The sequence below is a fragment of the Lissotriton helveticus genome, chromosome 3_1 (genome assembly GCF_964261635.1).
Source record: "Lissotriton helveticus chromosome 3_1, aLisHel1.1, whole genome shotgun sequence".
In the NCBI taxonomy this organism is placed as follows: Eukaryota; Metazoa; Chordata; class Amphibia; order Caudata; family Salamandridae; genus Lissotriton; species Lissotriton helveticus.
The window spans coordinates 1,111,240,447-1,111,253,526 of NC_136061.1; the positions used below are offsets into that span (position 1 = coordinate 1,111,240,447).

General features: G+C 42.3%; 1 protein-coding gene across 1 annotated transcript in view; it reads right to left on the reverse strand.

The window, feature by feature from the left end:
- Nucleotides 1–693: 693 nt before the first annotated feature.
- Nucleotides 694–13,080, reverse strand: part of GALNT5 (polypeptide N-acetylgalactosaminyltransferase 5) — a 249,518-nt gene continuing 237,131 nt past the window's right edge. Inside the window, exons 9-10 of the mRNA XM_078681713.1 lie at nucleotides 3,060–3,221; nucleotides 694–1,065 (exon numbers count right to left, since the gene is read on the reverse strand). Coding sequence (XP_078537839.1) covers nucleotides 931–1,065; nucleotides 3,060–3,221 — 297 coding nt within the window. The 3' untranslated portion in view covers nucleotides 694–930. The remainder of the gene's footprint in view (nucleotides 1,066–3,059; nucleotides 3,222–13,080) is intronic.

Sequence of the window (13,080 nt, forward strand, 5' to 3'; positions counted from 1 at the left end):
TTGAGGTTAAAACAACAGACATAGTTGAGGTTCAGTAGATTTATACAATTCTCTGGCTGAATAACTAGTGATTTTCTGGACACATTTTGCATCTTTTGCAGCTTTCAATAAAAAGTGTTATTTTCAGCTCAAATGGAAGAAACTAATAACTGTCAGAAAATGTACGACATACGTTGTATTGCTTGCTGCATAATTTAGATAACCTTGCCAAATAGTTCGGCCCTTCATTTTTGCATAATTCTAGTAGCCCTGACAATGGTGAACTCAAAAGAGCGGTTTGCGAGCTGTCATTATGACGGTGAAATTCACATTTCGCAGAGAACCCAGAAGTATTTTCCATATTGGATGTTTTCCTGTCAGTTTCATACCACTGAAGTTTGTGCCAGATAACAACTAAGTTAAACATAGTGTGCCCATTCATCCACTTACCATAGCTCCCTCTAATTTTAGCCTCATGTTTTCAAATTCTCAGATACATTTTAAGGTTGCTTTTTCCACACTGATGAGAACCTGTCAACAAAGCTGGCCCAGCTTAACAGAAAGGAAATCAAATAGTTACTTCTCACCTGAAAAAATATGCATTCATAACTCAATGTTATCTACTCCGATTTACAGTTTTTTACAGTGAATCATATGAGCTTTGTACAAATAACATAGTGAAGTTTTCACACAATGAACACCTTCAGACCATGAAAGAAATAATACAGCATGTTTTTGTATTAATAGTTCTCTGGGTCAGACACGCGAAGGAACTTGAACAGATTCCAATGAACCGAAGGCACTTTAGATACATATTTTTTAACACTATTGTAATCGTTCATCATTTTTAACAGTAGTTCATATCCAAAATATGTTTCTATGACTGCCTCCTCGAAAATGTCTCATTTGTCTGCACTGCAAATTGCTGGCCCAGTCTGATCGTAGTTCTCCTCATTGAACAAGATAATTTCCAAATTTCCACTTCTGGTAATGATTTGATGAGTCACATGTACTTATTCGGAGAGCTCTGTGAAGATGGTCCACTTCTAAGCACAATGAGGTGTGCTCCAAAACTATATGATCCATCTGAATTGAATGAAAAGAAACAGGAGACATTATGGTTATAGGGAATAACTTCATTGACGAGCTGCAGCTCATGAGAAATCCAAAAAAATCAGTAAATTAATTTTTTACGTTGAAATCCAATTTAGGAAGTTAGGGATGATTACAAAATGTATTTAATAAAAGCTCAACTAGCTGAGTATTAATTCTGTTTGGGTACGAAAATACAAACACATATTTTGAGAGTCACAATACACAACCTTATATTATAGCCTTATAGCCCGCCGTAGAGGGCTATACTGGCTATTAAAGACCCTCTCCAGCGTTAAACAACAAGGGAGAGGGACTTTAATTAACCTTATTATCAAATGTATATATATATAAAAATACTTTTTAGATTGTTGCTTTTGTCATTTTTTTCAGACTTTCATTGCTGGCACTCAGCCAGAAGACCCACGGTCATTATTCTGACAGTATTCCTCTGCCTAGCCTCAGCATGAAACCAGGATTAAAAAGGTCCCAGTGTGTTGTGTTTAGATCCATACAACTCTGCACCGGCAGTCAATGTAAAGGTTAGTTAAAATATTGTGGCATGTAGCGCTGTTTGCAGTGGAATGAGGGTTCTTCTTGCCTCTTTCTCAGTGACATCTCATCACACACAGCCCTGTGAAGGCACTGTTCCCACGCACAGGAGCATGACTGACCGAGATATTGTAGAACACCAAGAGACTTGGTCCAAAGACATGTCACTTGCCTTCTTTAGCACCTCAACAACAACAACATGACAATTGTAAGACTTTACTGTAGGGGAAGCAGCCAAAGTCTTTGATGAAGTTAGACTTTTTAGGCTAGTGTAGGGGTATTGTAGTGAGGGTGGAATTGGGTGGTGTTGAGAGTCTGATGTTTCAATGAAGGAGTAACGCGGTCACTAAAACTACATTTGCTAAATTTCCCTTAAAAATAATCGTCACATCCTTCTCTGCCCATGTATGAGCCTGATTCAGATGGAATTATGGAAAAATTCTCACAATTTGCAAACAGGAATATGCATGGAAAGCTGTGCCAGGAACCAGTTTCCTTCTGTAATACGTGTAAGGTCATGTGACATTCGCAACAGGATCCTATTCCCATTGTAACAATTTCTCCATAGTGAAGAACTCTGCACAGTGGGAATAGGATCCCTAGGCAAATGCACATTTTTTAATCTTTGGGGAATATATACCCCCTACAAATCTAAAGGCTATTCATTTCCAATCCCACCCTGTGCCTGTAAAGAAATTAAAAATCCAACTGTTCCGTGAGTGGAAATGGGAACAAGAGAAGTTTCTGAATGTCCAAATCTTTAAGTGTTATTGGATGGTTGCAAACTTCCAAGGCTAACAGCACCTTTGGAGTGTCCGTTTACCATGCTCTGAGTGGGATTTCCTGGGGTGGAGAACTCCCCTTTCATGGTGGATACCTCTGCTCAATGAAAATATGAATACACTAGCCTGGAGTACAGTTAAAATCTCCTGGAAGGCACAAACACTTACGTTTGTTGGTTAACAAATGTTTATGGGCAAATTTACCTTTTTTGAGTACGGCTACCTCGACGGTACAATATTTTAGCAGTTTATGTTCGTACCAAGGTAATTATATATCTCTACAACTTCTATTTCTCATTCCCACTTTCCAAACTTCTCCTGACAGTATTTACTTTGGTAAAATTCACCTCCTTCTAACTACCAAATGTCTGATTTAGATCTCGGTTGATGGGTTACTCGCATAGGATGTAATGGAATTCGTATTTCGGCAGACGCAAATCCATCACCTTTGTGATGGAGTAATCCATCCATTGAGATCTAAATCAGGCTCCAAAACATTACCTCACATAACAATTGATGGAGGCCTTTCGGTGTCAAGGTCAAGAGGTCTCTATACATTTCATAGACAGTTGAAGACATTGTCACTATTTTGAAACCGTATAAACATTCGATTTTACAAAAATGGTTACTGTGATGAACAAGGTATATACTCACCAGCAGTGGTTGAGAGGTTATTAAAGACTTATGAAGCCATTTAATGATGTTGCTTGAATTAGCACAATGAAACAGCCCAAGACTGTCGGCACCATGCCTTGGTGCTAAGCAGATGTCTCCCTGTTTAATAAGTCTTAACCAAGTATAGTTGAACTGTTGGTTCTGTTAAAAATATAAGAAAACAGTGATGGTAATTTGTTGCTTAAGTTTGCTATGTATCTGTGTAATACATTTTATTTGTGCAACTGATTTAACTATTTACTGAGCTACACTATATTTGCCTACATAGCATTGCCAGACATATAAATTTCAGTATCTGATTAATGGTATTTATAAGATGATCTTATCTTGCACTGATAAAAAAATAAACAAGCATTAGTAAACCCCATATATCTGTCAGTTGTCAGCTTTTTGACTTTGTCAATACTTTTTTGTGATGGTTTTATAAAACTTTATTGCTGAGAAAGCTGCCGGGTCTCGTCACTCTAAAAAAAAAAAAAATAGAAACAGTAGCTAAGAGCAGACACATGCTTTGCCGTAGTGCCATAGTGGTCCCTGGCACTGCTGAGAGCTACTGTGTGTGGATGTGCTCATTGTTAAAAGGCAATATGACATCATTTACAATGAAATTAGTCATTTGCTGAAGTAGGTGACCTATTGTCCCATGCTGTATGCTATAGTGGGCGGAAGAAAAATGTAAACGACACAACAGCAAACCATTGGATGAAGAGGGCTGTCAAAAAGTAAACTACACACACATCCACACACACACACACACACATATTTTTAGTAAAATCAAAAGGCTTTAGCTTACACCAGAACCAAAAATATAGTCAGATTTTTAAATGAAGTGTCACGTTTATGCATTACAAACAATTCATTAAAACAGGCAAATAAAAATGCACTACATAAAGAATAACTGGTCATCAGTATTAAAAAAGGTTTAACCACAATGGAGTATGTATATAACATAGTTATATAACCCACTGAGCTCTAAGACCTTACAATATTCTCCACAGTATTCAGAGGCTGGCCAGGCTAATTGACCCAGTTTTATTTTAAACTGATTAATAGATAACCTATTGGTACGCACACTTTTCATCAGGGTTGGACTGGCCTAAAGGCCAATGTGGGAGTGCCTGAAGGGTTGGTCTGACAGATCGGTGTATGGGCTGTTTTTTGGGCTATTTGTGGGCCTGCTTACGGTGCCAAGGGCCGGGTTTTACTGTTGATTCCTCTGCTATTACTCCAAACATTGCCTGCAGCATGTACCAATGCATGCAGTCTTCCATGTTGTTAGACCTGACAGCCTTAGGGTGGTCGTCCCCCAAACCTTTTGCCTTCCTGTCTTCACTTTTGCTGAACTTTGCTTCTGTTGGCCTTAGGACTTTGCACACTGTACCACTGCTAACCAGTGTTAAATGACTTGAGCTCACTCCCCTAAACATGGTTTGATTGGCATATCCACAACTGGCATACTTAATTGACTTATAAGTCCATAGTGATGTGCACTACCTGTGCCCAGAGCATGTAAATTAAATGCTATTAGTGGGCCTGCACCACTGAATGCGCCATCCAATTAATTAGCACTTTAAACATGTCTCAGTACTGCCATTGCAGGCCTTTGTGTTCAGTTTTAAGCTGCCATGTCAACCTAGCAAGTTAATTCTCTTGCAAGGCCCAAACCTTTCTTTTTTAAACATATAAGTCAGCCCTAGGGTAGGACCTGGAAAGCCAGAGGGCAGGGTGCAATGTGTATAAAAAGCAGGACATGTCGTATTAATTTCAAAATGGGAAGATACAACTGGATCAAGTTTGGTGTCTCTGGAATTCAAATGTAAAATCCAGATTCATGGTGAAGTCAGATTTTATACTGCAATTCTGAAAATGTCACTTTTAGAAAGAACAATGGATTTAACCCAGATCTCTTGACTGGGGGTGAATGTATGATTTATTCAGCATTCCGTCCATCTTTTGTTTGCGTAGCACTATTCACTCTAAGTGGGATGGGTATGCCCAGACGTGGGTCCCTTGCTCACTATGCCACTGGATTCAAGTTAGCCTGGCTGATGAAGAGTAATACCCAGAAACAGGTCCCAGGATGCTTGCTTCTGGTCCAGGGAGGACCTAGCTTGGCAATTCGGTCTGGACTGTTCCCATGAGGCACAGGGTCAAGACTGATTTGCATATGGCTGGGTCTAAACTGGGGTGGCATGGTAAGCAGAAGAACAATGGATTTAACCCAGATCTCCTGACTGGGGGTGAATGTATGATTTATTCAGCATTTTGTCCATCATTTGCTTGTGTAGCACTTTTAGAATGTTGGCATTTTCTTACTGTAGCAATATGGTGCCTGCTGCCGGCCTCTGATCAGGTGTCTGGGGTTTGTGACAGCTGTATTATGTGTATTTTCCCTAGACAGCGACACATAACAGGAGCTTAGGTATGACTTGATAGGCCATCCGGGTAGTGTGGGAGGGAGGAGCTGGATTAAGTCTCACTTACAACTGAATAGATGGTGTCCTATCCCCACACAAAGGGCCTCAACCCCACTGTAGTGAGTCTGGAGCGAGGGCAGGATATCTGTGCAGTTCAAAGACGTTTCTTTAAAGTCTCCCTACTTCAAAGGCACTACTGGGTATACGTACTAGACCTCAAACACCACCACTTCAGTTCCTTAGCTCTCACCCTCTCTTACAACTCTACACATGCCACCCCTAGCTTACTAGACCTCACTGAAGAGAAAATCCTTGCCATCCTCAGCGACTACAACAATGTCCCAATTACCCTTTGCCCGCTAGACACCAGAACCGAACATGCCATCCGCACAGTCTCTATTAACACCAACAGATCGGCTACTTTCCGCAACATAAGTGTGGTAAAGAGCAACCTAGCGCCGGTACACTTGTCCACCCTAACTCCTGACACTCCCCCTGATTCCTCTCTGTCTGGCCTCTTAATCAACTGCCGATCGGCGTTTAAGCACACCGTTGACATTGCTGCACTCATCATGAACAAAAGCTTTGACTATTCTAACAGAATCATTGCTCAATGACTCATCAACTCCATGCCTTGACCTCTTAGTCCCTTCCGGCTACAACATTGCTACACTGCAAAGGCAATCTAACAAGAAAGGAGGAGGCATCACCTGCATCTACCGCTCCAACCTCAGTGCCACAGAACTCCTGGCGGATTCTACTGACTCTTGCAAATACCTTGCACTCTCCATTTGCAGCAACTCCACTCTTTTGTGCAAGTTACACATCATCTATCATCCCGCTGGCATCAACGACTCCTTCACTGACCAACTCATGGAACTTATTACTGCTAAGTTCTCCTCGAACTCTAAAGATATCGTCCTGGGTGATTTCAACTTGCATTGGAATGACTCCAAGGACCCTCATGTCAACGCCATCAAGGACCTCCTGTCCGATCAAGCCCTGACCCAAGCCTTTTCACTCCCAACACACTCGAAAGGGGCCATCCTAGACTGGATCATCTCTAAGGAATCAACAGTCAAGCCTATCTCTATAGACCCATGAGACTGGTCTGACCACCACGCCATCGCATTCCTACTACCTGGCACCCCCAAGATAAGGGTACCACAACCAGTAATTCCTAAACGCTGGATAGAGACACTAGAAACCTAGACCACAATGAAGTAAAGGCTCGCTGCAATCTGACCTCCCCCCTCACATTTCTCAATGGTGAATGACCTTATTAATCACTACTCTGCAACTATCGCGAACATCATGGATGAACTAGCCCCACTAAAGCTAAAAAGAACACAAACAAAAGACAAGAACCACTGGTTCACTGGACCCCTCAACAATGAGAGGATATGCCTCCGGCAATCCGAAAGAATCTGGAGACAGCACCCCTCCGCCGCACATCTTAAACTTTTCCGCCAGGCCAGAACTGCCTACAACAAGAACATCCTTAACTTCGATCTGGTCAAACACCAATCAAATAAACTGGTCAAAACCTCGAAAGAAACACCCAAGTCTTTAATATCATCAGGGGAATTCTCCTCCTTTTCGCTGACAAAGTCACAGCCTTGGAAAATGAACTTAGTGCCGCCACACACTCTCTATCCCTTCCTGGCATGCACCCTCCTCCTGAGATGCCCCCACAGACTTCATCTAAGAATCAAGCACTCTGGACTGACTTCAACTTCTATGACGAAGACTCCGTATCTAAAATCCTATTGTCCCTAAAACCGATAACCATTTCAATGACCCACTCCCCTCCAACTGTCTAGTGGCCGTCGCCCAATCCATTATTCCTAGCTGGATTGCAATAATTAACGCCTTGCTCCAGCAGGGTTCCATTCCTGACTCTCTGAAAGCCGTCCAAGTCCTCCCCATTTTGAAAAAGCTGTCGCTAGAACCAGCCATTCGAGACAATTTCAGACCTATCTCCAACACCCCCCTCTTATCCAAAGTGTTGGAGAAGTGTGTACAACAGCAACTAAGTCAACACATCAACAACTTCCACCTTCACGATGACTTCTAATCTGGATTTAGACCTGGGCTCAGTACTGAAACGACCATGCTCAACATCGTTGACAACGCCCTCCAAGTTTTGGACCAAGAGAAAACGTGCCTTCTAATCCTCCTAGATCTATCCTCGGCCTTCGACACGGTAAACCACGAAAAACTAATCGAACGCCTCAGGATGGGTTTGAATGGCTCTGTTCTTGAATGGTTTAATCCTTCCTCCAAAACCGATCGCAGCGATTCCTAATCAACGGCAACCTTTCTGCTCCCTCTCCGGTCAAAGTCAGAGTCCCCCAAGGATCAACCCTGTCCTTCAACCTTTACCTCGAACCATTTGCGTATTACGATCAGCAAATATCTCCTACCACATGTGTGCTGATGACACCCAGCTCTTCATCAAAGCCTCCTCACTCGAGGATATTCTATCCCTGAATGAGGCCCTAAAATCAACCGTCCATTGGCTCACCTCCAATCAACTGAAGCTCAATGCTAAGAAAACAGAATTTCTCTTGATTTCTCCTCCAAAAACCAATCCCGAGACGCAGATACGGATGAAGGCTATCACAGCCCTAGATTGCCCACCAACCATCGTGGCCTCAGCAAAATCTCTGGGAATAACCCTTGACTGTAAGTTGAACATGCAAGACCACATCAACTCGATGGCCAAATCAGCCAGATTCCACTTGAGCTACCTCTGGAAACTGAAACCCTTCCTTGACACTACCGACCTAAAAAGTGCCATTCAAGTGCTAGTAATCTCCAGACTGGAATATGGCTGCTCCACCCTCTCTGGTTTACCCAGGATCTCCCTGGCACCCTTAACAGTCTGCCTTAATGCTGCCGCCAGACTTCTTACATGCTCAATAATATTTGATCATATAACTCCTCACCTGAAAGCATTGAACTGGCTTCCCCTCGAGGCCAGAATACAACTCAAACTGGCTTGCATTACACACAAGGCCTTATACTCAAACTCCACTGCTTATCTCTCACAGAAACTGGTGGTATCTGGCGGAATCAGAAACTCCCGGTCCGCCCTACTCCGCCCTACTCCAACCTGAACGGTTCCGCACAAAAAAAACTTTTGACCGGGCTTTCTCCAAGAATATGGAACTCTCTCCCGCCAGCCATCAGAAGAATCCCCTCTCTGGCACGTTTCAAAAAGGAGGCCAAAACCTTCTTTATGGGAAAATTCCTCTCCTAAATGCTGCCTCCTACCAACACATATACCTTGACCAACTACCGACTAGCGACTTCCTTCAGAATACCGAGCTACCTCATCAAGAAATCTTGGGTCTGATCTGGAGTTATTTAAATGTAAATTGTATATACATGTCCTCTACCCTTAATGTGATTCCTTGCCTAATGTGATCCCCTGTAAAGCGCTCTGATACCCTAACGGTTCAAGTTCGCGCTCTATAAAACAATAAAATAAATAAATAAATAAAGAACTGCTGTGCTGCTGAAGGACAGCCACTCTGCTGGACTTTTGCTCTGGGTGAACTGCTGCCCTGCTGTGATGACTTGCTGCCTTCTGCCCTCTTTGTCTGGGTGAGAAGGACTGGTCCTGCATTTCTTGAATGCAAAAGCCAGAGTGATTCCAAGGGCTAGTTGGCTGGCCTCCTGATCTGCAGCCTTTGGGACATAACAGGCATCAAACAACCTTGCAACTCTAGCTGGATCCTGCCATCTGTGAGTCTACCCTGCCAAGTGATGCAACCCCAGTACTGGGACCTTGGAAATGGGCCTGAGGAGCATAATAGAAGAACTGACACACCTTCTCTGCTGAGCGGTGCATCCTTTAGCTGTACTGACACATCTCCTCGGCTGAATGGCACATCCTCAAGCAGGTCCAACACATTGCTGCTGTTGCATATATTGGGCCCGGTACAGAAGGTGCGCATTTCCCTCAAATCTTTGGAACTGGCACATCACTGATGGTGCAGAGCATTTCTGACAATGACCCCCAGCCACCACATCGCAGCCTCGCAGCTCAGAGGAACTGATGCATCACCTCTACTGTGCGCCACATAGTCCACACCTGGACTTCACATCACAAGCCCCCGTCTACGGGATCCTCAACTACGATGCAACAGGATCTCGCACTGCAGCCTCACCGCATCTCGGAATCAACGCATCACTTTGGCTGTGTGAAGTTTCTTCACCTCGGATCCACAGAATGCTCTGCAGCCAGGATTTAGGGGTACTGTGGTTCAGTGAGCCTAACCTTGTCCCTGTAGGCAGCCCATCCTCTATCGTGGTTGGTCTGAACTTGTGACTTTGTCCCGGTCCAGCGCAACCAGATATCCCTTGTTGGCACTCTGTGCTTTTAGGCCCTATTTTAACCTAAATCTTTCAAATTCAATGTCTTCGGTTTCCCTGATTGGATTTTGTCATTCTGGTCTTGTTTTATTTATTAAAATATAATCTGGGAATCTTTTTGTGTGGTGTTTTCACTGTTTTTACTGCTTGAAGTGTTGCACAATACTATACACATTGCCTCTAAGTTTAGCCTGACTGATCTGTGCAAGCTACCAAAGGGTGAGCTCAGGTTAAGTTAGGGTTGGCCTGCCTCTTACCCTGACTAGGATTGTGGTTGCTGCATGACCAGGGCACATACTCCAGTGAACCAGTAACCCAATGTCTATCACATACCTTGCAAAACAACTATGCAACTTGTATTTTCAAGTTCAAAACCGCGCTCTGCAATACAATAGGTATTGTTTTTGCAAAACTTTGAACTATTAGTATTGTAAATGACATTGCCTTTTACTATTATAAAAGGCATTGCCATTTACAATGCCAACAGCTCAAAAACTCGCAATTGCGAGACCTATTGCATTGTAAATGCTTGTTCAATGTGGCGTCTGGGCCGAGGCATTAACAGTGGACAACATCCTAGTGTTATACTTACTGTGATATGAAACCGTTCAAAAGAATAACTTACCTCTCTTCTGCTGTTTCATCTATTACAGCGCAGCATTTGATAGGGTTGACCGGCCAAACATTTGGAAGAAGCTTAATGCTTGGTGTATACCCCAAATGCTGATAAGAGCTGTAATCTCATCATACACCGAGACATGGGATTGAGTGAAAACTGGGCTCAGCTTTGTTAGTCGTACAATCAACACCAATTGAGGCCTAAAGCAGGGCTGAGTTTTAGCTCCCCCACTGATTAATCTTTACACTGCTGCTTTAGGGAAAGCTTTGAAGTCTGTCTATCTGGTTCATCCCAAGCTAGGAAATATCAATCTGCAAATAATACAGTATGCAAACAATATTGTGATCATGTATCACACCAAAAAAACTGGTATACAATGGGCCTTAAAGACAGTGAACACATTCAACATGGTCAAGTATCTCAAGGTAAATCATGACAAAACAAAAGTCATATTCTTTGGGAGATATCAGAATGAAAAGAATGTGACCTGACACTTGTAAAGGAAGACAATTAGTGCAATGAGGAAGTACAATTACATGGGTGTGTGGTTCAGCGGAAACAGCACTCCGGTGGCACAAGGGAGAGCTCACAAGAAGAAAGGTGCCACCATTACGTGTGGGGTTGGTCAATCAAAATTACTAATAAGTAGCCCCTAGACAGCCCCTGTCCCAAGGTTAATGAAGGTGAAAATTCTCCCATAGGTACAATATGGCTACCAAACGTATACAGGGACTCTAGACCTGGCCTTGGAGAACATTCATTGTAGTTCTTATAGAAAAATCTTGCAACAACCACAATATGCATGTGGCTTAAGCTTAAGGCTTTGAACTGGGCCTAGTGAATTAATCATTAGATTCCAAAGCCTCCATGCTGAAATGTTATATAAGGACAAGGAAGGACCCAACAAATTCACCAAAGGGCCACCTGAAATTCATATTTAAACCTCCGGGTAATCATTGGTTCAACCAAGTAAGGAGTGCTATTGAGTCCCTCCAGATTGATGAAGCAGCCCTCCAAGTCGGGAACAAACAATACAGGATATGGTTTATGAGCTACTGCAGCTTTTATAAAAAAAAAATGTTTAAACCTGGCAAATATAGAAAATGTTCCAATATTTGTTTGCAAATGAATACCTAACGTGTTTCATGTATTTAATTATACACCAGAGGTTTTATTTTCATTCTTCATGCTTGCAAACATGCTCCCCCCTTCATATGGAAGAGGTGCACACCATGGTTTTAAGTGGTTTGTGGGAAAGGTGATGGTGTGACGACATACTATATTGGATAAAATACCTTGTGGTGCACATGATAAGCATTTCAGAGTCCTTTGGCCTAGTTCCTCTATGTTGTTATAGAACTTCTCAGTGACTTTCAATATCCTTACAATGTACGGCAGTAGGTACATTATACCTTATATCTTGTGCAGACATTTTGGAGTAGGTAAAGTAGTACTCCTGTAGTTGCCTTTTATATACTCCTATATGCCTTTGTGAATTAATGCCAAAACATCTAAAGTTGGACAGAAGTGGGAATATACAGGGAATATTCATATACAGTAAGAACAAATGGAAATAACTGTATCCTCTGTGCACTTTTACTAACAGGGAGTTGGACATTGCGAAGCAGATTGACGAAGGCAATTGCAAGTACATAAAAGACTGATAGTACTAGTTCCTGTACTCATAAATGCTTTTGTCAATCAACCCAAAGTTTTTAAGTCAACTCTTTTTTAGTCAATGGCTGTTTGCATGGCACTGGACAGTAATAAATCTTACTAAAAATAAAACAAGTAATTCTTTAGGAATCTGCTATATGTAGATAATAAAATGATTAATTATTTTTTTTAGACAGATTGGTTTTTGTCAGTATTACCATGTAGTGATACTTACATATCGCAAATCTAGGTTGAGAGCCATTTGCATTATCAGTGGATAAGAGCAATTCAGGATCAGCTGGCAATTAAGAGGGCATGCCTATTGTGAAGGGGTACAGTGTTCTATGGAAACATGGGTCTTCAGCAGTTTAGATTAGGTGAGGGTCAGCAATTATCGATAGGTACTTATACAGATTTTGAAAATTATAAGGAAGATGAACGTGAATGACATGGTGCCCCCTGCATAAAGTAGTTAGGTGGTGCTATTGCAAGGATCTCATGTTGTCCTATATCTGCTGTGAGATACTCCTGTTTTTCTGATGTGTTCTAGTATCTTTAGTATTATTTGAACCCAGGACAAGTTTGCTGTTTTTTTGGTGCAGGTGTAGCGGGTGAGGAGGGTGATCTAGAATCTTCCTGAATGAAAGGTTTTGTCCCAGAAATGTGAATATTCAGACAACCCTAGGAATACTGGTTTCTTTTACATGCGATGTTCCCTGATTTCGAGGACAAATATGAACATGCTGAAAATGGCAACAGGAGGGCGAATCGGATTTTGCATCTTAGGTGGCATATTTTGCGGCCAAAAAAGGCAAAATTGGGGGGCGTGGTCAACTAACATGGCCGAACGGACGTGATCCCGATCGGCTCCGTCCTTGGCCCGTGTTTTATAGAGCATACGGCGTCTTACAAGACACCCCAAACA